This window comes from Guillardia theta (genome assembly GCF_000315625.1).
Source record: "Guillardia theta CCMP2712 unplaced genomic scaffold GUITHscaffold_74, whole genome shotgun sequence".
NCBI classification, from domain to species: Eukaryota; class Cryptophyceae; order Pyrenomonadales; family Geminigeraceae; genus Guillardia; species Guillardia theta.
The window spans coordinates 18,449-40,682 of record NW_005434600.1 but is presented as its reverse complement, the minus strand read 5'-3'; the positions used below and the strand labels follow the sequence as shown (position 1 = coordinate 40,682).

At 50.9% G+C, this 22,234-nt stretch overlaps 6 protein-coding genes across 6 annotated transcripts in view; 1 reads left to right on the top strand and 5 right to left on the bottom strand.

The window, feature by feature from the left end:
• The window catches only part of GUITHDRAFT_114273 (hypothetical protein), a gene marked incomplete at both ends in the record, with an annotated part of 3,045 nt that extends 467 nt beyond the window's left edge, over positions 1 to 2,578 (bottom strand). The window contains 11 exons of the mRNA XM_005826467.1: positions 301 to 395; positions 450 to 566; positions 674 to 728; positions 789 to 837; positions 1,166 to 1,268; positions 1,389 to 1,456; positions 1,514 to 1,594; positions 1,649 to 1,712; positions 1,761 to 2,005; positions 2,054 to 2,415; positions 2,466 to 2,578. Of these exons, the coding sequence (XP_005826524.1) occupies positions 301 to 395; positions 450 to 566; positions 674 to 728; positions 789 to 837; positions 1,166 to 1,268; positions 1,389 to 1,456; positions 1,514 to 1,594; positions 1,649 to 1,712; positions 1,761 to 2,005; positions 2,054 to 2,415; positions 2,466 to 2,578 (1,352 nt within the window). The remainder of the gene's footprint in view (positions 1 to 300; positions 396 to 449; positions 567 to 673; positions 729 to 788; positions 838 to 1,165; positions 1,269 to 1,388; positions 1,457 to 1,513; positions 1,595 to 1,648; positions 1,713 to 1,760; positions 2,006 to 2,053; positions 2,416 to 2,465) is intronic.
• A 2,138-nt stretch (positions 2,579 to 4,716) lies between these two features.
• Positions 4,717 to 5,607, bottom strand: GUITHDRAFT_154373 (hypothetical protein; the record flags this gene model as incomplete). Its single annotated transcript, XM_005826466.1, has 1 exon — positions 4,717 to 5,607. A coding segment is annotated over exon 1 (418 nt), but the record flags the coding sequence as incomplete, so codon positions are not given.
• A 2,156-nt stretch (positions 5,608 to 7,763) lies between these two features.
• Positions 7,764 to 8,519, bottom strand: GUITHDRAFT_154372 (hypothetical protein). Its single transcript, XM_005826465.1, has one exon. It carries the CDS (start codon positions 8,325 to 8,327, stop codon positions 7,782 to 7,784), a length of 546 nt encoding a protein of 181 aa, XP_005826522.1. The 5' UTR covers positions 8,328 to 8,519; the 3' UTR covers positions 7,764 to 7,781.
• Positions 8,520 to 9,195: 676 nt separating this feature from the next.
• On the bottom strand, positions 9,196 to 10,773 carry GUITHDRAFT_154371 (hypothetical protein). Its single transcript, XM_005826464.1, is given in 4 exon segments — positions 9,196 to 9,400; positions 10,241 to 10,293; positions 10,346 to 10,671; positions 10,686 to 10,773. 3 exon segments carry the CDS (start codon positions 10,403 to 10,405, stop codon positions 9,340 to 9,342), a joined length of 174 nt encoding a protein of 57 aa, XP_005826521.1. The 5' UTR covers positions 10,406 to 10,671; positions 10,686 to 10,773; the 3' UTR covers positions 9,196 to 9,339.
• Positions 10,774 to 18,463: 7,690 nt separating this feature from the next.
• Positions 18,464 to 21,852, top strand: GUITHDRAFT_114270 (hypothetical protein; the record flags this gene model as incomplete). Its single annotated transcript, XM_005826463.1, has 2 exons — positions 18,464 to 19,514; positions 19,601 to 21,852. 2 exons carry the CDS (start codon positions 18,464 to 18,466, stop codon positions 21,850 to 21,852), a joined length of 3,303 nt encoding a protein of 1,100 aa, XP_005826520.1.
• Positions 21,853 to 21,942: 90 nt separating this feature from the next.
• GUITHDRAFT_154370 (hypothetical protein) overlaps positions 21,943 to 22,234 on the bottom strand; it is a 965-nt gene continuing 673 nt past the window's right edge. Inside the window, exons 2-3 of the mRNA XM_005826462.1 lie at positions 22,141 to 22,193; positions 21,943 to 22,088 (exon numbers count right to left, since the gene is read on the bottom strand). Coding sequence (XP_005826519.1) covers positions 22,054 to 22,088; positions 22,141 to 22,193 — 88 coding nt within the window. The 3' untranslated portion in view covers positions 21,943 to 22,053. The remainder of the gene's footprint in view (positions 22,089 to 22,140; positions 22,194 to 22,234) is intronic.

The following is a 22,234-nucleotide window of genomic DNA, read 5'->3' as shown; positions in this document are numbered from 1 at the left end:
GCTCTTCTTCCGGGGTCCGGGGATCCATTTTCTCTTCAAACCCCTTTTTCCCCGGACTGTAGGGGGAACTTCTCTCTTGTTTGAGTAGAGGTCGTGACTGCCCAGCCCAGGAATAGGAAAGAGGAGCCAAGGAGAGTGAAAGGACGGGGAGGGCTGGGTAGAGGAGGGGGGGGGGGGGGGGAGGGGAAGAACAAGGGAAGAGAACAGAAGAGGGGAACTTAGAGAGGAGAGGAGAGGAGAGGAGAGGAGAGAGGAGAGGAGAGCAAAGTGGAGAAGAGGAGAGCATTAAAAATTCTTCACCTGCTCACTCCATCAAACTCTGCATTCTCGCCAAACTGATCTCGGCACATCTGGTGGTAACGTTGAATGGCTGCGTCTTGTGGGCTCGTCTTTCCCTGGATTCAAAGTGAGACGAAAATCAAACGAGACAGAAAGATAAATTTCATGACCATCATCATCATCATCTCCATCATCATCAGCATCTTCTTCATCTTCTTCTCCAGCATCATCATAATCATCAGCATCTTCTTCTTTTTCTGCTTCTTCATCGCCATTTTCATCATCATCTCAATCACCATCATCATCATCATCATCATCATCATCATCATCATCATCATCATCATCATCATCATCATAATTGCTTCTAAACATCGCGCATCAAGAAATATTCAACCTGTCGGTACGGCATCGGCGCGTTCTCATGACCAACCTCCACACACGCTCCTCCTCTGTTCAAACTTCACTGCCTTTGCACAAACTGAAAACGCGCGGAAAACCTGTTTGCAAACCCTTGCGCGCAACGACAACTGTCCTTGCCATCGAACTCTGCTCCTTGACCTTGAAAACACCATAACATGAGCAACAAGGGGAAGGAGGAGAAGGAGAGACGAAGAAAGGAGAGGAGAGGAGAGGAGAGGAGAGGAGAGGAGAGGAGAGGAGAGGAGAGGAGAGGAGAGGAGAGGAGAGTCATGGGTTCACAAAGAAAACTTGTGTTGGGAAAGTTCAGTACGGATGCACACAAATACTGAGGGATAGACAAGGTCAGGGCGGGAGAGAGCAGGAGAAAGGGGGGGGGGGTGGGGAGAGCAAACACAGAGCAGATGCAGCACCATAACAAACAACGAGACGTGTCAAGCTACGATGCTCTCCCGTCCTCGTCACGTACCGAATTCCTTCTTGCACAGAACGTCGACCTTGACCAGGGCGGCAGAATGCTTGCCTGCGGCCTCCGAGCCGCGCCGCGCCGACATGGCGCCGACATGTCCGATCTGTCCGACAGTCAAACCCCTCCAGCCATCGCAGGGTGCGGAGGTTTCAGATGTCAAGGTCGAAGTTTGGTATCAGTCAAGATGGTGACATAAGTGTGGGGTTGGAGAACTTTGCTTCACCTCTCTACACTTTCCGTCGACTTCTTCATACCCTTCCTTGCAGCGGCAGCTGTCAACTCCATCGAACTCTGGCAACAAGTCTCAACACGCTGACTTGACCGCCAACAAGACACAAGAGGTTTCACCTGCCCCTGGCCCATGTTGCTTCTGGCACATGAGATCATAGCGCGATGCTTGGGGAGCTACAGCTTTCTGCTGAGGAGCTCCTGCACAAGATATCAGACGACTGCAACTTCAACTTCTCGACAACACATTCTCACCTCCTGCACGGCAGACTCCATTAGGACAGGTCTCCTCATCATCGGAAGGATTTGGCTTGGTAGTCTTCAACCCAGTCAGAAACCATCTCGTCTACCACCACACTGTTTTCACCTGTCCTGATGATGCTCCTGCTCCTGCTCCTGCTCCTGCTCCTGCTCCTCCTCCTCCTCCTCCTCCTCCTCCGAAGATTCCAGCCAGGCGATTCAACAGTGCGGCCTTGGAAGCCTGTGCTGAATTCTTCTGACTTGCTCCGGCTGGTGGGGTCGCCTGCTGCCCTCCAAGCGCCTGCTCTCCGCTGACCTTGTCTCCCCCTCCCATCCCAAGAGCTTCAAACAGGGCAGACGCTCCTCCTTGTCCTGCCATGCGCTCCTCACCCTTATGCCTCCATCACCACCTGCACAAACCTTTTGATCCGCCTCCTGCTCCTGGCGCCGTTCCCATCATACCCTGGGGAGGGCTGGCCATGCCAGGAGCATGCAGCCCTCCCATGTGCATGGCCTCTGCCTCCTCCTCCTCCTCCTGCATCTCTCCTCTGCCTCCTCCATGCTGGGACTGCATGGCATACTGCTGCAACAAGCGAGCGAAGTCGTCGTTTCCCTTCCTCTCTGCCGTTTTCTGTGCTGGCTGACTAGGCTTGTTTACCTCCATCCTGTTCACTCCGGCAGCAGGAGCAGCAGGCCCCCCCTGCTGCGCCTGCGCCTGCTGAGCCTGCATCTGCTGCAGCAGCCTGACGATCTCGTCGTTCATTCCTCCTCCAGCAGCAGCCCTGCAGCAGCAGGTCACATCCTGACCACCAGCATGGCGCTGGGCACGCACTCAGCTTCTGCAGCCCTTCCTCCTCCTTGCAGCCCACGACCTCCAAGTTGAGCAGAGCTCAAGCAGAAGACAAGGGACAGGATCAACCATAGAGCAATGCAACGACCCATCATGGCTCTTTGAACTGCCAAATGGTCACGGTTACGCTGTGAACACTGGTTTGAAGGCACACGAGTGCTGGTTCAGAAGGAAACGTCAATGTCACGATTGAAAGATCGCAATGCTAGTGAACATGGCTGTCGCTCTTCCACAGGATTCTACCCTCTGTCCATCTCCCACATCGCCGTTAGCGTGCATAACCAACAGGAAAGAAATGAGCGCGCTCTATGATACGAGGGAAAGCGCCACCTGCTTCTGTCCTCTCTGATCTACTTATGCTCTTCCATTTCTTCGCTGGCTAGTTTCATCATTCTTGGCACCCTTCTCAGTTTGTCTCCATCTACCACTAACTATGCCCTTGTTCCTGGACGATATTGACCATGTCAATCCCTTTCATCCTCCTCCCTTCCAGTCCCACCCATCCCGTCTTGTACCCTTTTTCCTCTTCCCTTCTCCTCTCCTCTCGTCCCCTCCCATCCCATCCCCTCTGCTCTGCTTCCTTCCCCTCTGCTCTGTTTCCCTCCCCTCTGCTCTCGTCTGCTCTCCTCCTTCTCGCTCATTCTGCTCTCCTCCTTCTCTTCTCTTCCTCGGCATCTCTTCTCCTCTCTTTCTCTCCTCTTCGCTTTTCGCTCTTCTTCTCTATGCGCCGCATGGCCTACATCACCGATCCTCCTGCATCACCCCTACCCCCTTCTCTGAATCACCCACCCATGATCAGTGAATCATGTCAAAAAACATAATCAAATTGACCCCATACTTTCACATATTTTTCATTGAAAAAATGGTCCTGGGACCACCGGGTACTCAAGTCCACCCCTGATCATGAACCCTCAACCCCCACAGATGCAAGATAGCGGCCTCCCTAAATACTTTTAGTTAAACATTTTTTCAGTACTAAGACACGTGACAAATCAGAGCATCATCCCCCTCAACCGCACTGCATGCATCATCCCCGGCCCGGGCCTGACAGCCTGTACTACTGAGACCAGTGACAGACTCAGAGTCCCGTGCGCCGGGGCCCGGGGGCGGCTCGATCGCCGGGACAGCACCCATCAGTGCCCGGGCCGCCGGGGACCGGCGTCCGGGGCCTATCATAGTACTATGATCCCCGGCCCAGACCCCGCCGGGTGCGGGCCCGGCCCCGCCGTGCCCGGCCGCGCCGGGCGCCGGGCAAACCGGCCGCGTGACTGCTGCATGCACCGCGGCAGTCCGACTGAGGCCGCCCCGCCGGGCGGTGCCACGGTGCCGGACCGTACAGTGCCACGGTGATCGGACTTCAAGTTGGGCCGGACTCCGGCCCGGAACTTCCGGGAACTTCGGAAAGTTTGATTCAGATCACGGCCCCGGACTCAGTCCCGCCGGGCGGCCGGGCCGCCGGCCGCACTCTGGCAGCCGCAGTGCTGCCACCGCCCCCCCGCGCCTGGCACCAGCGCGGCGGGACCAGCGCCCGGCCGCGACGGGCTGCACTGGCACTCAAGGCTAGGGTCATTCAGGACTGCCACGTGACCAGCGGCACTGCCTACTGATCATCGGATGGCCGCCGCCGCCGGAGGCTCACTGTCACAGTGCCGCTCAGCCCGGGCCGCGGGGCCCGGCGGCCCCGGCGGCCCGGGCCTCACTGAGTCAACTGGCAGATCACGAGTGCAACCACGTCACGGATGGTCACTGATCGAATCGGAGGGCCATTACATCATCATAGTACTATGTACAACAAACTTTGAAGAATTATAGAACAGAAACACCTGGTACTACCGTAGTCTACACATGACCGCTGCTGGGACTCGGAATTAGTGCTGAGTTCATACTGTGAAAGCTGATCCATCTGTAACAGACGACATGTCCAGGCTAGAGTAACCATCACTACCGAAGTCTGAGGCACTCGAACAAAACTTTCGAATGTCTTCAAACACTGCAATGGTGATCGCACAACCTGGAGCTACCCACAATATCCTTGCTCCAAGTCCTTTGGTGAAAACTCCGTAGCCTTCTTCCTTGATTATGCGTGTTGCGGTGGAGTACATTCCTGAGTAATGATCGCAAACTTGTATCCTCGTCTTGATCAGATCGATTGGAGCTGTCGCAACAGCTGCAGCACTCCCAGCTATGAATCCTCCTGCTACGTAGTGTCCTGTGTTAAGCTCGTCGTGCCGCGCATGCTGCGTAGTCCATTTCATGCATGCTACTTTCCAGTTCTCGTACATCATGAAGTAAATAGCTGAAAATGGCCCATATGTTGCCATTCCCGACCAATATCCTTTCATCAAACCCCGGCACATGCCTCCCTCCCTCCAAACCTCAACGAGCCCATTCAATGGACTTTTGTACAAGCTGCCGACGTTGGCTTGTTGCTTCTGCTTCACCACGTCCATCGGATTCCACACCAGACCTCCGACTCCATTCGCAAAGAATCCTGAGATCATAGCGTTGGAGGAGTCTCCGAGGCCTAGGCCGCCTTTCCGGTGTCCTAGTGTTCGCTTGAACCATTCATATGATCCAAAGTAAAGACCATGCGCTAAAGGAGTCAGCAATGCGACGCTTCCGAAACCTTTGAAGAGCGAGGGCAATCCCTCTTTCTTCACCATGTCTACTGTTCCATGAAGCAATCCAGAATACCTGTAAGCTGTCCCTTCCCCTTGAACCCACAATCTTGTTCGAACAGTGTCCACAGGGTGCGTTACACCGTCTGCAACAAATCCCGACGCAGCGCCCGCCACAAACTCTACCATTCTCTCACGACTCATCAGGTTGCTTGCTATCAAGACTTGTTTCTGTAGAAGACAAATCCCAATGCGATATCAACCGTCACAGCACAGGTCGTTAAACTAGACACCCCTGGTCCAGAACAATTTGAGATGAACGACCAATGAAAGAGAGTTGGGCTGTGAGAAAGAAATGAGATGAGGTGGGATGAAAGCCTGACGAATCGGAGGGGATGATCAGAAGTGAATGAGAAGAAGAAAGAGCGAGGAGGGGGAGGAAGCGGCGGATGAAGTGGGAGGGCAGAGATGCGGGTGGGAAGGAAGCAGTCGCTGATACTTTCGGGGGACACAAACTGGGGAAAAGCCACGTTTGACGGGGTTGAGCTCGGGGGTGGGGTGGGGGGTACTTACTGAAAGGGGGGTGGAGTATCGTGTTTTACACAATGTGGGTGGGTGAAGTGGATCATCGTGGGTGGGGGTACCCTGAACTGGGCTACAGTGCAAGGGATGACGAGGGGGTGCAAAGGGTGGGGATGGGGTGGGGTATTCAGAGTCAGTCTATATCCTTTTCATGTGGAGGGGTGGGGTGGCAGCAGGGAGTTCGAATGTGTCGTTAGACGGTAGGTAGTGATACTACCCATGGTTTTGAGAGGTAATCGAGTCGAAAGTGACAGTAGGGTATTTGTTGCAATTGGGATCCTGGTGGGTAGGGTGGAGAAGAACTCGTTTCTCAGTTGAACCGTCTGATTACGATGGGTGGGTGGGTATTCGTTCAGGGGTGGTGGGATCATCGATAAGGTAGGGGTCAGAGCTGTCATGGGAGAAAAAGGATCGGTGTGAATATCACGGTGGGGTAGGGTGGGGTAAATAGTGAGTAATTTTGAGAAGAGGGTGGATTGATTGGAGGCGGGGTGGGGGTGGATGGTGCCAATACAAAAATTACTCAAATTCCCTTCATATGGTACCAGGCGTAGTAAATTACATACAAAGGCAGGGAAATCTGAGGGGTTGTAAATGTTGGCGGGGATAATGGTCGCAAATTCAAACGAATGATATGAAAAAGAAAGGTACAATTTGAAAATTTATTGTCTATTTTCAATAATCCATGGCAGATTTTCGAGTGCAAAATAAGTGTTGCTCGCGGAATCGCCAACTGATTGCGGAACGGGGGGCCAAGGCCTTTACACCGAGGCGGCTATAACGGGGGATCCAGCGAAAGGGGGCCCTGGCAGATGTCAGTTTCGCTGGTTAACCCAATGAGATTTAGACAGAATTTTAATTTTTGATTGACTTTTCCATACAATTTGAGCATTGCGGTCGGACACCGAACGAATTGAACAGGCTGCGGGGCCCGGAAGTACCCTCGAGTACCCTACCTTCACTGATAAAGCCTCGGAGGAGGGGTACCAGACTGACGACTCTGGATCGGATGATGGGCCGCGTGGGGGCATCGGTACGGTATCCGATCCCGTTGAAGAACGGCACTGCCGTGAGGCGCGGCCTGATACAAGGACTGGATCTCGCAGGGCGCTTCAAGATTCTTTCACTAAGTCAAAAAAAAAGGAGAGAATTCTATATATATTAATATTAAAGAGAGTAACTGGTACAAATAAGTGTACCGCATATATATGTAATTTACTCAATTATCAGTACTGATCGCCGGTACAAATTAGTACCAGAGTTTTGAACCTTAGGCATTTCAAACGATCACGCCAACAATGCGTGCAAGGTACTGAAACTATGCATGTTTCGCGATAAATGTGTCCATCAACTGCAATTTTTTTTTTTTCAAATTTTACCAAAAAAGAGAATCCTAAGCTTTTTTTGGAGGCGCCCTACATCTTGGGATACTATGATACTATCATACAGTGGCACGAGTCGGACTCCCCGCTGAGCAAGCTTTTAACCGATTGACAACATGATCATCAAGTTGCTTTCAATAATAGCCGAGGGGAAGCAGGCCCGGCCCGGCCCGGGTGTTAAGCCTTGAAGGCTTATCCTCACTTAGCCCTCCGAGCCGCCCGGCCGGCAGTCACTGAGTGGCAAGCATCATGGCATGAGTCCGAGTCGCTGCCTACTAGGCTTGGCTGAGCCTCAGCGGCCAGGCTGCCGCAGTGCGCCACATGGTGCTGCTGCATTGCTTGCTAGGACTGTTACGGTGAACTTCCTTTGCTGTTCAGGGCAACAGATCTTGGCCGCTCAGTGACGGCAGTACGGACGGTACTACCGTAATTTGTATTATTGTAAGCGGTGCCGCTGGTAGCTACGGCTTTCAATTCTGCTACTTTGTATTTCGTAGAAATAACACAGTTGGCTGTCAAACTAACAAAGTGCAGTCAAGTTCTTAAATCGATGTCACTGCCAACGGTGTGTTGCTACTATGGTTGACAGTAAGATTGTATCAACACATGAAAATCAGCAGTACAGTGGTGAATGAATGCCTGTTCGGGAGTTAGCCATCGAAAGAGAGGAGCAACGTTGAGTGCGGCAGTATCTAAATGGAATAGATTACACTTTATTACATTTCCACCCATTTGGATAGAATCCTATCATTTCTACGCTTTAGCTTCTCAAAAGTTTGTGGTGCTGGTGAGCCGGCAACCATGTAGCCTTGCTGCGAGTTCCAGGCAGCATGTGTGTTGGCTTCCAACCTTGACCTTCGAGTATCTACTTGTTGCTTGCATTCTAATAGAGTCATGCTCTTTCTCCGGTGGGTTTGCTGCTCCCTTCTCCTCCTGCTATCAAGCTTCGATGGCGGACTTGTCAGGACCACATGTCCACTCTGGCAACAGTCTTGCATGATCTGCAGGAGCTGCTGATAGTCGTCTTTCATCGATTCTGATTTCCGCCGCAGCGAGTTCTGCCTTTGCCAACGCTTCTCCTCAGCCTGACACGCATGAGCGGAGGCTGCCCTGTGGGTAGTCCAAATTGACCTCAACATCTCCCCTATGTATCCCAACCAAAGAATAAAAATTGCATGCAAGTTCCAGACATTGTCCTTCTTCAACGCGAATGATCCCTTGAACGATCTAGATGAGTGCTGTAGGAGTCTTTGACTAGGCATCAAAGATGGTGTCATTCGTAGGAAGCTGAACAAACCAGTAGCTCCGGAGAAAACCAGAAGTTTGCGATCGACGGTTTCTTGATCTTACTTCGCACGGTCCTCCTTAAGGCTGATCACTCCTATCACTTCTCTTGAACCTCTGCTGGCTTGAGAGAGATGTTTCAGATCGCACTGAGACTTCTTTCCTTGGGCTCTTCCCTTGTTTGCTCGACCCCTTCGTTCGCTTGCTTTTGATGCGAACTCCCTAAACCTGCTGACAAGGATGGTTACGTGCATGTCAGCAATATCACATGTGTCCAGCCCCAATTTGCATCTCCTGACCCTACCCCCGTCGATATCTTATGGGATTACTAGGGGTGCGGAATCAACAAATCGGGAGCGGATTCCGGAGAAGACCCACCCCTGGGAGCATGAAGAAGCGACTACTGAAAAACCACCCCCTGAATCTTTCCAATTCCTGATACATGTACCGGTGCTGTGAAGCACCTTTTACCACGAGAGGTTGGTGGTGCTGCCCGGTCAGCGGATACGAAGGCTTACAAAGTCAGTTGTAGTAAATATCCTCAAACCTGAAAACAATGCTTTTCGTTACTCCGCTAAGTCCAAGGGTGTTCGAGAAGACGTCATTTTGTAGCCGTAGGGAGGTCGGAAGAAGCTGTCGGGGGTGTCATGGGGTGGCAGCCGTGCCCGTGCCGTGATCTCGGTTGACCCTTCAGGTTGAAGTTACGCGGGTTTGATCTTAGTGACCCCGGAACCGTGCGGCCTCGTGACAGCTGCTCACACTACTATGTGACTCCTATTAGTACAACACATTCAAATTCCCTCCCGAAATTTCAGACAGACGTGCCAGTATCAGCACTGCCTCTTTGCACACAGCTCCTCCATCCGGCAGTGCCCCTCTGCCTCCCTCCGAGGCCGAGGCTTCAAGGCCTTTGCCGTCGGCAAGTTGTTGCGTTCGGCTTCCCCGGCATCTTCCCAGGAATAGCTTGCGTCTTTACTCATTAAACGATTGTTACCATTTCACAGGGTCTCGTTGGAAAGCCTCCCAGAACGGGCACCATGCCGGATCCAACGTGAGGCCTCATCCCCCTCCTCCTCCTCATCCTCCTCCTCGTCCTCCTCGTCCTCGTCCTCGTCCTCGTCCTTCTCCTCCTATTCCTACTCATCCTCCTCCTTCTACTCATCCTCCTCCTGCTGCTCCTCGTCCTCGTCCTCGTCCTCGTCCTCGTCCTCGTCCTCGTCCCCGACCTCGTCCTCGTCCTCATACTCGTACTCCTCCTCCTCCTCCTCCTACTCGTCCCCGTCCTCGTCCTCGTCCTCCTCGTCCTCGTCCTGGGCCTCCTCGTCCTCCTCGTCCTCGTCCTCCTCGTTCTCGTCCTCGTCTTCCTCCTCCTCGTCCTGGGCCTCCTCGTCCTCGTCCTCGTCCTCGTCCTCGTCCTCGTCCTCCTCCTCCTCCTCCTCCTCCTCCTCCTCCTCCTCCTGCTCTTCCCTTCCCTGCTGCTCTTCCCCTTCCGTCTCCTGCTGTTCCTTTCCCTTCCTCCTCCTGCTGTTCCTGTCCCTCTTGCTGTTCCTCCCCCCCCCTTGTTCCTCCTCCTCCCCTCCTGCTCTTCTTCTCCCCCCTTCTCTTACTCATCCTTCTGATCCTCCTCCTTCTCTTCCTCTTCCTCCTGATCCTCTCCTGCTCTCCCTCTTGCTCTCCCTCCTCCGCATGCTGCTCCCGCTCTTCCGCGGTCTCCTTTCCCTCCTGCTGCTCTTCCGCTGCACCCTTATCCTGCTCCTGCTCTTCTTCGCACGCCGCTCCCTCGCTCCTCCTGCGTTTTTTCTCCCTAATCCTGCTGCTCCTCCTCCTCTTCTCCCTCTCCCTGCAACATCACCTCCGCCAGCTTTTCGTCGTCTCAACCTTTCTGGTGTAGGCACTATCCTTCCTCTCGCTGCGTTCTGCCTTCGGTTGCCAAGATGCTCCAAGGTGAAAGTCATTCGAGGAGTGGTTTTTATTCGGCTGAATGTCTTGCCAACAGGAACTGGGGGCTCAGACAGTGCATCTGGTTTTTAGAACCACGACTGTCATATTCTTTCATTGTACTCGTAGGGTCAGCTCATTCTTCAGGATGGGAATGACGGAAATTTGTCTAGTTTACTTTGATACAGATCAAAGCACGTTCCCGTATACCGTCAAGGGTGGTACAGTGGCACTGGCTGCTCAGAGAACCTGCTGGATCATCATAGCCTAGGGTAATGACCAGGGATAGCTATCCTTGGTCAATAGCATCTGCGGATTCAGGCACTTGTTTTGCTTCGGAGTGTCTCTCCTCCTCGTGCAAAGCAAGGAGGTCACACCCGTCCCTCGTACGAGTCGAAGCCTCACCTTGTCTGCTGTTCACCCTGGCTCGCTCAGACTTGTCTGACTTGCACTCCGTTCGCAATGAGGGCGAGTCTGATCCCTTGGATGCTCTCCTTCTTTTTGATAAGCGAACTTCATCCTTTAATGCATCCTGGTGCATCGTCCGCAGACCAAAAGGATTCGTTGAAAGTCCAAGCTCCATCAGAATCAACACTCTGTACCTCTGAGCTCCCTGTACCACTCTGTGGAAAGTGTGCCAAGGTACGTCATCATTTTTCCTCCAGTGTAACAGCAACCAGCTCTCCTTCCCGCCACGAGGTAAAATCCGCTCACTCTCGAACTTTCTCAGCTTTGGTGCCATGAAAAACAGCAGGTCGTGCCCATGCCTAGATAACTTCTTCACAATCTTTTTCAGCTGCGATGCACTAACCGCCTGTCTCCGGTTCTTGAACTCTGCACCTCCCGATTTTCTGCTTCCATCCTGACCGACGGGACTGTAGAAGATTCCGTCCCGTCGCTGACTATTTTTGCAACGCATGTAGCAGCCGTACGCTGTACTTTCATTTACGTGCTCTTCACCAATGCGAAGGGGAACAAGGTTCGAGAAGCACGAAGTCAAGACTTGACGAAATCCCTCTGCAGCTTCTTGATTCTGCACCCTCTCAAGAACGTTCATAACCTTGCTCTTTACCTCCCTTCCGCAATGAAAGCTGAGAGTTGAAAGTATGTCGTCAGGATGACTCCAGCTTGTCAACATCACAACAACCCCCCCAAACGATTCCAGCAGGTTCCCGTCCCTTTGCATCGCGTCAACCGCTGTTGGGTCATTTGAAGGTCTGGCAGCCTCTTCATGAATCCTCGTCAAGACCGCGAGACACGATCTCTCCTTGAAGGGCTTTCCTCCACCAGCGCTGACTGCCACAGTGATGGGATCCAACAAGGAAGAAGCAAACTTGGAGGTCAAATGGTGAATGTCAAGGCCGTGCAGAAGAAGCTTGCCATCATTTGTTTGGCTCATTTCGACGATAGACTGTGGACTACCACGTGCAGGGACTTCACCTCCTGGCCAAGCATTCAGGAGACCGAAGCCTTGTAAGATTTGTGTCTGAGACATGGCTTCGTGCGATGCAATCTGGAACATAGAATACAAGGATGCGTCGTTGAGATTCTTCTTGTCGGATCGTAGACGCTGCAGAACATGATAAGCTAGGTTACGAAATAAAGTTGCAGGGTCTTCCACTGATATATCGACGTTCAATCCTTCCAAGAAAACATTGCATAACCATGGGTTCACGTTGTCGAGCAACAATGAGATCTTGCCCTCCCCAAACAGTCGCTTGAGAAGAATTCTCTGCTTCGCTGATCGTAGCATCATCGGAGGGAGGGCTCGATGGGTGACGCAGATGATGGTCTGCTTGTTCTTGCCTCGGCTGTCCAACGTCTGTCGCGTAGCTTCATTGAAATTCATCACCAGAGTGTTAGTTCCTAACATGATGCAATGAAAACCCGCATTACGGAGAATTCTTTTCAGGAAAACAAGTCTGTCCAATGCGCCAACAACCCCGAAGCTGCTTTTCTTCTTCTCCCTCGGAATCGCTTCATCAACCATAACCCACAACTTCTGCTGCGACATCCAGGTCCTTGCTTGCTGCACTGTTACCTTGGCGGGCGTTGTGGTCTTGCCAAACAGATAGCCGAGCGTGCCAAGAACGTTCCAACTGTAGTCCTCCAGCTTGATCGATGAGATCTCCGTCGACTCACCTGACACGATCTTGAAGACATTGATACTGCGAAAATACTGTTGAAGGTCCAGATCGATAGCTGCATTCATGATACACGTAAGGTCTTGTACTCTTGAATAGATTTCCTGTTCGTGGACGTATTCGAACACGAAGTATAGCGAGGTCGTCGGATGTCGAGAAAAGTAGTCTGCAGCGCACAGAGATTTCCCGCTTCCCGAGCATGCCTCGATCATACATGAAACTGTAACAACATTGTCATTGCTTGCAGCTGCCACTACTCTGTCGATAGGATTGAGATAGCTGAAATTACTGTTCCTTGGTTCAAGTACATTTTTGAGGTACTCCTTCAAGCCATTAGCTGCATCTTCCAGCGAAAGGCGTGAAAGGCGAAGCTTCGAAACCAAAGCGCTTAGCACTATCAAACAGCATTCCGTCAGCATCTATATAAGAAAAACACCCGTTCTCAGACGGGGTTGGACAAAATAATAACAGGAAGATTACCTTGGTAGTCCGTAGGAAAAGCTAACGATGCACGATAGCTCGCAAGTTCAGAATTATGGTGGTCCAAATCTTTCTGTGCCTGGAATATCAGCTCCTTGTCCCTGGTTGCACGTGCCTGTTCCAGCTTCGCCTTCGCCACCTCCACCTCCCACGCTGATATCAGCTCCTTGTCCCTGGTTGCACGTGCCTGTTCCAGCTTCGCCTTCGCCACCTCCACCTCCCACGCTGCTTCGCCTTCGCCACCTCCACCTCCCCCGCTGATACCAGCTTCGCCTTCGCCGCCTGCAGTTCGCTGTTTGAAGGATTATCTGCCCCTCCTTGTATTCGCAAACAAGAGGGTTGGGAAAGTAAGCCTATCCGACGAAGGTTTGGTTGAGAAAAGGGAACTGTCAATCTCTGCTGGCAAAACAAACGATCAGCGTCTCTCCTGCGGCAGATTCGGGGCATTCTACCTCTGCGCTTGAAATGACGATTGACCCCAAACATACCAACACACAACGTGTGTGGGTTGGTATGGCTCCCAAGCGATGGCGATCGATCCCGCATGCCTTCTCCCGGTGGTGGAGTATCTTCTTCCCCTGAAGCAACGGGGTGGTCATGTTAGGATTCACCAAGAGAGCATCCGCAGCAGGTAAGAGCAGTTGAGCGTGATCAGCCTTGCTCTCACTCTACCAGCCGTCATTTGCCGCGTGCAAGAGAACCTTGTTGATAAAATGTTTTGTGAGTTTGTGTATTGCGCCCAACCAAAGGCCATGGATTTGAAAATATAGCCAGACTCTGATTTCGCACCTCTGAAATACTTGGGAGCACTGTGAAATCCTCCCAACTACTACTGCTTGTCACGCCGTGAACTCTTTTGAAACTCTTCTTGAAGTGTTGAAATCGTGGTGCGAGAAATATTCAATTCACCCATGATCTTTGTGAAATTTGAATGTGTTGTACTAATGTTTAGTCAACCCAACCTCAATCTGAATTCCTAGCGGTTTTCGCTGCCTCCTCCGTTTCCTAGTGTCTTATTGAGGCGGGTTTGTCGGATTTATCCTCGTCCTCCTATGTTTGCTCCGGTTTGCCTTTTCTTTTCAGTCAATAAATATAAAAAAGGAATTTATTAACTTATCAATTTTTTCGGCGCACTAAAAGGGCCCTAAAACAGATAGATTTCGAAAATTTAAAATACCTTTGGAAAGCAGGGCATGATTTTACCAGGGTACTTGAACTGTTTAGTAGGGGTAGCACAAACATTTATGCTACTTATAAAAGTTCTTATCAATGCTGAAGATGCAAGCCTGATGTGCCATCATCTTTGCGTGAATGAATAAATAGGGGGCTTATGGGCGCCAGAGACCTTAGACCTTAGGATTAGCTGTCCTTGCCGTTACACGGCGGTTTTAACCTTAGTCTGATTTTGAGACGTTGTGATATAGGAAGAAAGCGATCAAGTTTCCTTCTAAAATCACTCAATAATTTGTATCATGACCTTAACTTTTAGAGTTTTATTCTCTTTTTATTTCGTTTTTGGAAGTGTTGGATTAGTAGTGAAACTGAAATGTTTGTGCCGAACGAGCGCTTGCAAGGAGTGTGAGATGTTAGCTTATGCTGTTGTAGGTGATGTTGCAAGCAAGTACAAGCATGATGAAGAACAGCTCTATGCATACGAGGTGTTGCATGGTCCAATTACATTACTCATGTTCTAATTACAATGAACACAGGAACAAAGTTAAGATGCACATTACAAACCATCACATGTACTGAATATCTGTTGCTAAACTTCAGAGCAACGATGCCCACACACCTCAGCTCAACTCGCTTCCTATCAGATCCGTCGTGATGGTGTCAGACTCGGTTCTTTCACGAATCCAGGATGTATAGGAAGCTTGCCTTGTTGTACTCTGTCCTGAGAAGGCGGTATCCATTTGTGTTGCTAAATCTTGTCAATCATGCGTCGAGGCGAAGCCAATGATTGATTGATTGATTGCCATTATACAAGTTTACCTCATAAAAACCGTTCAACATTGGAGTCCTCACCATGAACACTGACATTCGCATCGCATTTTCGAATTCAAAACGCTTCCACTGCCCTCACGGTCCATGAAGCCTCCAACCCTATCCCTCAACTTTGAAGGTCTTGTCATTCCCTAGCTGCTGAGGCATCAATCCTCTTGTCTCACAATGGGAAGCACGCGACATACAGGAGCCACAGGTTGATGCGCACTCGGAGCATCAGGTCGAAGGTGGTTTGACTCGAACGTCCCTCGCGCGGGGGGAAGGGAGAACCTTGAACTCGCAACGGTTGGTAAGCCAAAGGTTATGGTTGTCCAGGGGATTAGCTACTAATTGCTAATCCCCTGGGCGACCTTAGCAGGGGATTAGCCCTCCCTTTGACTAAAACATTTGTACCAGGAGCTAATCCTAAGGTCTAATCCCCTGGCGCCCATAAGCCCCCTAATATGTTGATTCGGAAGGATACACCAGCTGTGAGTGTGAGCAACGTGGGAAAACAGCCATTCCATCAATTCCTCAACATGCGGATGGAGGAGCTGTGTGCAAAGAGGCAGTGCTGATACTGGCACGTCTGTCTGAAATTTCGATGGGAACGGCCAGTCCCTACACGCCCTCGACCATTGCCGCCCCGGCGGCCTCCACCACTGTGACCACCAGAGGGTGATACAATCTCTGAACTAACAGGAGAGCCTCCACTGCTCAGCGGCTCGCCGTTGCCGTGCCGCCCGTGCAGGCTGACTCGGAGGTCCCCACTATCCGCAGAGGGCGACCACGGATGTTGGTGCGACGTGTAGCTGAGCGAATTTTAATGATTGACAGTGCAACGTGCAATGTACCGGTACTATCCAGCCCATTGGATGGGCAGGAGTGGGTGGTACTGCATTCACAACGTTATTTTGTCAAAATAATTGTGCAAAGCTTTGAGTGGACCAATACGCTTCCATTCTCCATTAATCTTCTCCTCTTGCCCTAGGTGCCATTTCTGCCACATACTTTTGCACGGCGTCTTCTGAGGGAAAATAAAATCCTGATCTTCGTCTTCCTGCTCTTCCTGCTCTTCCTGCTCTTCCTGCTCTTTCTGCTCTTCCTGCTCTTCCTGCTCTTCCTGCTCTTCCTGCTCTTCCTGCTCTTCCTGCTCTTGACCTCCTCTTCTCCTTCTAGATTTTGGTAAGTCAGTATTGGTGACAAGGTCTCCAAACAAACTCTTCAAATCTTTCCATGCCTTTGGGAGTATCAATTCGCCGTCCTCGTCGACAGCCCTGGGGTTCACTTTCAGTAACAGACGCACGATCCTATTGATCTTGCATCGGTAAACTTTCTTCGTACTATCAGCGATGACTTTGTTCTCTATTAGGTCAAATGCCCTTTCTTGTCGTCGTTGTCGCTCCTGCAACATGGCATCATTTGCTCTGCTGGATTGCATTGAATGCAGTACCCCTGCCGATCCAATGGGCTGGATAGTACCGGTACATTGCACGTTGCACTGTCAATCATTAAAATTTTGCAACTTTTCTGTCAGTGCACCATACCACTAATTTAGAGGTTTAGAGGTGTAATAAGATGTAGTCCGGACAAATATATACACTTTTGTAGTTTTTTGAGAGGTTTAGTGCTAATTCACATAAACTCCTTCCGAATATGACCCCTACCCCACCCAAAGACCAGTTTAGGACCTCACCCTCCCTCCCTCCCTACCCTCAAACACTCACACACCCGCCTCAGAGGTCCAAGACTCAAACACACTTTCGCATTTTCTTGAAGTACGTTGCCTGTGCAAACTGCCCACTCCTATCACTTGAGCTCTCTGCCCCTTCTCTCTGATTGAGCCACGAGATGAAATCCTTTGGATATTTCTTGAATGTTTCATCTTGGCCTTGAAACATCAAAGATTCTCACCGACTATCAAAGAAGGAATTCAGTTCCATTACACTTCGCCGGATGAATTGGTCAAAGCACTTCATGAGATAAGCTATGCCTGCAAACCATTTGCTTCATGCTCTGTTAAAATTTGCTCGTTGCAGTTTCTCCGAAGGAGGTATCCCTTTGGCATGTTTGCCAGAGTGATACAGATTCCATGCACTGTTGAAACATTTCGCTTCACCAGAAATTCGAATCGTTTTCAGATCAGCTTGATCAGTCTGAGTCACAGTGTGACGAACGCCAGCTCGATCGCCATTGACACACTGTACAGTGCTCCGATTCAGCAGTGCGCCAGCTTTTACATCTCCGAGGTCAGGTTCCTCTTCCTGTTCCTGGTGTTCTGTCGCATGTTGCCCTATCTCCGGAATCTCCTTCAGCATGCCTGCGACTGAATCGTTGTTTTCTGCAATGTTGCGTTTCAAATCCTCCAGGCTCGGAACTCCAACGAACATATGATCATCTTGCCATCAGATGTGTTGCATGCAGCAGGATCTGAACCGTATTCACGGATCTACAGATGACATCCCAACTCAATGTGACATATGTCAGGCTGCCCACGATCCTATCTTCTTATGCCTATGTAATTCTCTTCCGTCAACGGATTTGCATCCTTTCCCGAGCTTAGTTTCGTGACACCTACTGCCGCCTCATCTATGAAGACCTTTGTAGGACTCCAATATATGGTTGTATCAATCTTCCACCGAAAGTCTTTGAGTGGTTGTTCCTTCTGTAAACATGCCTGACGCCAGACCTTAGAGACATGTTTGACTGAAACTTCAAGTAGCTTTTTGCTTCATTATCAGCAACGAAGACATTTGCTGGTGCGAGCATTTCCTCATGTACAAAGAAACCAACCCCCGTCTTGCCAGCAACTCTTGATCTTCTCAGGGGTTGGACTGCGATTTCGTGCTCAACTCCGAAGCTGACAAGCAACATGCTCTCTTCTCACACAGCAAAGTAATCAGTTGGCTTACAGAACTCCAAGAGGAGGTCTTCGGGTTGACCAATCTCTTACAGATCCAATCTCTTTCCCATCCAATCTCTTACAGATTCCACTTACTGATTCTATCTGCCCCCTTACATCTTGCTCTACTTCTTCACATTCCCCAAAGGCACCCTTCTTCTCCGTAACGGTACGAAAAAAATTGATTAATAAAAAATTGATTAATAAATTCCTTTTTTATATTTATTGACTGAAAAGAAAAGGCAAACCGGAGCAAACATAGGAGGACGAGGATAAATCCGACAAACCCGCCTCAATAAGACACTAGGAAACGGAGGAGGCAGCGAAAACCGCTAGGAATTCAGATTGAGATTGGGTTGACTAAACATTAGTATAACACATTCAAATTTCACAAAGATCATGGGTGAATTGAATATTTCTCGCATCACGATTTCAACACTTGGTAGAGTGAGAGCAAGGCTGATCACGCTCAACTGCTCTTACCTGCTGCGGATGCTCTCTTGGTGAATCCTAACATGACCACCCCGTTGCTTCAGGGGAAGAAGATACTCCACCACCGGGAGAAGGCATGCGGGATCGATCGCCATCGCTTGGGAGCCATACCAACCCACACACGTTGTGTGTTGGTATGTTTGGGGTCAATCGTCATTTCAAGCGCAGAGGTAGAATGCCCCGAATCTGCCGCAGGAGAGACGCTGATCGTTTGTTTTGCCAGCAGAGATTGACAGTTCCCTTTTCTCAACCAAACCTTCGTCGGATAGGCTTGCTTTCCCAACCCTCTTGTTTGCGAATACAAGGAGGGGCAGATAATCCTTCAAACAGCGAACTGCAGGCGGCGAAGGCGAAGCTGGAACAGGCACGTGCAAGCGGGGACGAGAAGCTGATATCAGCGTGGGAGGTGGAGGTGGCGAAGGCGAAGCTGGAACAGGCACGTGCAACCAGGGACAAGGAGCTGATATCAGCGGGGGAGGTGGAGGTGGCGAAGGCGAAGCTGGAACAGGCACGTGCAACCAGGGACAAGGAGCTGATATCAGCGGGGGAGGTGGAGGTGGCGAAGGCGAAGCTGGCAGAGGAGGTGGAGGTGGCGAAGGCGAAGCTGGAACAGGCACGTGCAACCAGGGACAAGGAGCTGATATCAGCGGGGGAGGTGGAGGTGGCGAAGGCGAAGCTGGAACAGGCACGTGCAAGCGGGGACAAGGAGCTGATATCAGCGGGGGAGGTGGAGGTGGCGAAGGCGAAGCTGGCAGAGGAGGTGGAGGTGGCGAAGGCGAAGCTGGAACAGGCACGTGCAACCAGGGACAAGGAGCTGATATCAGCGTGGGAGCTGGAGGTGGCGAAGGCGAAGCTGGAACAGGCACGTGCAAGCGGGGACGAGAAGCTGATATCAGCGGGGGAGGTGGAGGTGGCGAAGGCGAAGCTGGAACAGGCACGGGCAAGCGGGGACGAGAAGCTGATATCAGCGGGGGAGGTGGAGGTGGCGAAGGCGAAGCTGGAACAGGCACGGGCAACCAGGGACGAGGAGCTGATATCAGCGTGGGAGGTGGAGGTGGCGAAGGCGAAGCTGGCAGAGGAGGTGGAGGTGGCGAAGGCGAAGCTGGAACAGGCACGTGCAAGCGGGGACGAGGAGCTGATATTCCAGGCACAGAAAGATTTGGACCACCATAATTCTGAACTTGCGAGCTATCGTGCATCGTTAGCTTTTCCTACGGACAACCAAGGTAATCTTCCTGTTATTATTTTGTCCAACCCCGTCTGAGAACGGGTGTTTTTTTTATAAAGATGCTGACGGAATGCTGTTTGATAGTGCTAAGCGCTTTGGTTTCGAAGCTTCGCCTTTCACGCCTTTCGCTGGAAGATGCAGCTAATGGCTTGAAGGAGTACCTCAAAAATGTACTTGAACCAAGGAACAGTAATTTCAGCTATCTCAATCCTATCGACAGAGTAGTGGCAGCTGCAAGCAATGACAATGTTGTTACAGTTTCATGTATGATCGAGGCATGCTCGGGAAGCGGGAAATCTCTGTGCGCTGCAGACTACTTTTCTCGACATCCGACGACCTCGCTATACTTCGTGTTCGAATACGTCCACGAACAGGAAATCTATTCAAGAGTACAAGACCTGACGTGTATCATGAATGCAGCTATCGATCTGGACCTTCAACAGTATTTTCGCAGTATCAATGTCTTCAAGATCGTGTCAGGTGAGTCGACGGAGATCTCATCGATCAAGCTGGAGGACTACAGTTGGAACGTTCTTGGCACGCTCGGCTATCTGTTTGGCAAGACCACAACGCCCGCCAAGGTAACAGTGCAGCAAGCAAGGACCTGGATGTCGCAGCAGAAGTTGTGGGTTATGGTTGATGAAGCGATTCCGAGGGAGAAGAAGAAAAGCAGCTTCGGTGTTGTTGGCGCATTGGACAGACTTGATTTCCTGAAAAGAATTCTCCGTAATGCGGGTTTTCATTGCATCATGTTAGGAACTAACACTCTGGTGATGAATTTCAATGAAGCTACGCGACAGACGTTGGACAGCCGAGGCAAGAACAAGCAGACCATCATCTGCGTCACCCATCGAGCCCTCCCTCCGATGATGCTACGATCAGCGAAGCAGAGAATTCTTCTCAAGCGACTGTTTGGGGAGGGCAAGATCTCATTGTTGCTCGACAACGTGAACCCATGGTTATGCAATGTTTTCTTGGAAGGATTGAACGTCGATATATCAGTGGAAGACCCTGCAACTTTATTTCGTAACCTAGCTTATCATGTTCTGCAGCGTCTACGATCCGACAAGAAGAATCTCAACGACGCATCCTTGTATTCTATGTTCCAGATTGCATCGCACGAAGCCATGTCTCAGACACAAATCTTACAAGGCTTCGGTCTCCTGAATGCTTGGCCAGGAGGTGAAGTCCCTGCACGTGGTAGTCCACAGTCTATCGTCGAAATGAGCCAAACAAATGATGGCAAGCTTCTTCTGCACGGCCTTGACATTCACCATTTGACCTCCAAGTTTGCTTCTTCCTTGTTGGATCCCATCACTGTGGCAGTCAGCGCTGGTGGAGGAAAGCCCTTCAAGGAGAGATCGTGTCTCGCGGTCTTGACGAGGATTCATGAAGAGGCTGCGAGACCTTCAAATGACCCAACAGCGGTTGACGCGATGCAAAGGGACGGGAACCTGCTGGAATCGTTTGGGGGGGTTGTTGTGATGTTGACAAGCTGGAGTCATCCTGACGACATTCTTTCAACTCTCAGCTTTCATTGCGGAAGGGAGGTAAAGAGCAAGGTTATGAACGTTCTTGAGAGGGTGCAGAATCAAGAAGCTGCAGAGGGATTTCGTCAAGTCTTGACTTCGTGCTTCTCGAACCTTGTTCCCCTTCGCATTGGTGAAGAGCACGTAAATGAAAGTACAGCGTACGGCTGCTACATGCGTTGCAAAAATAGTCAGAGACGGGACGGAATCTTCTACAGTCCCGTCGGTCAGGATGGAAGTAGAAAATCGGGAGGTGCAGAGTTCAAGAACCGGAGACAGGCGGTTAGTGCATCGCAGCTGAAAAAGATTGTGAAGAAGTTATCTAGGCATGGGCACGACCTGCTGTTTTTCATGGCACCAAAGCTGAGAAAGTTCGAGAGTGAGCGGATTTTACCTCGTGGCGGGAAGGAGAGCTGGTTGCTGTTACACTGGAGGAAAAATGATGACGTACCTTGGCACACTTTCCACAGAGTGGTACAGGGAGCTCAGAGGTACAGAGTGTTGATTCTGATGGAGCTTGGACTTTCAACGAATCCTTTTGGTCTGCGGACGATGCACCAGGATGCATTAAAGGATGAAGTTCGCTTATCAAAAAGAAGGAGAGCATCCAAGGGATCAGACTCGCCCTCATTGCGAACGGAGTGCAAGTCAGACAAGTCTGAGCGAGCCAGGGTGAACAGCAGACAAGGTGAGGCTTCGACTCGTACGAGGGACGGGTGTGACCTCCTTGCTTTGCACGGGGAGGAGGAGAGCCACTCCGAAGCAAAACAAGTGCCTGAATCCGCAGATGCTATTGACCAAGGATAGCTATCCCTGGTCATTACCCTAGGCTATGATGATCCAGCAGGTTCTCTGAGCAGCCAGTGCCACTGTACCACCCTTGACGGTATACGGGAACGTGCTTTGATCTGTATCAAAGTAAACTAGACAAATTCAAGTTCCGTCATTCCCATCCTGAAGAATGAGCTGACCCTACGAGTACAATGAAAGAATATGACAGTCGTGGTTCTAAAAACCAGATGCACTGTCTGAGCCCCCAGTTCCTGTTGGCAAGACATTCAGCCGAATAAAAACCACTCCTCGAATGACTTTCACCTTGGAGCATCTTGGCAACCGAAGGCAGAACGCAGCGAGAGGAAGGATAGTGCCTACACCAGAAAGGTTGAGACGACGAAAAGCTGGCGGAGGT

What these genes read in the sequence shown, in the direction of transcription:
- GUITHDRAFT_154372 (XM_005826465.1), bottom strand. Translation starts at nt 8,327, where the DNA reads ATGCCTAGTCAAAGACTCCTACAGCACTCATCTAGATCGTTCAAGGGA.
- GUITHDRAFT_154371 (XM_005826464.1), bottom strand. Translation starts at nt 10,405, where the DNA reads ATGAAAGAATATGACAGTCGTGGTTCTAAAAACCAGATGCACTGTCTG. An exon ending in ACTGTCTGAGCCCCCAGTTC is followed by an intron (nt 10,294 to 10,345) that starts CTGTTGGCAAGA and finishes AATGACTTTCAC; the next exon opens with CTTGGAGCATCTTGGCAACC. An exon ending in AGCGAGAGGAAGGATAGTGC is followed by an intron (nt 9,401 to 10,240) that starts CTACACCAGAAA and finishes ATGAGGCCTCAC; the next exon opens with GTTGGATCCGGCATGGTGCC.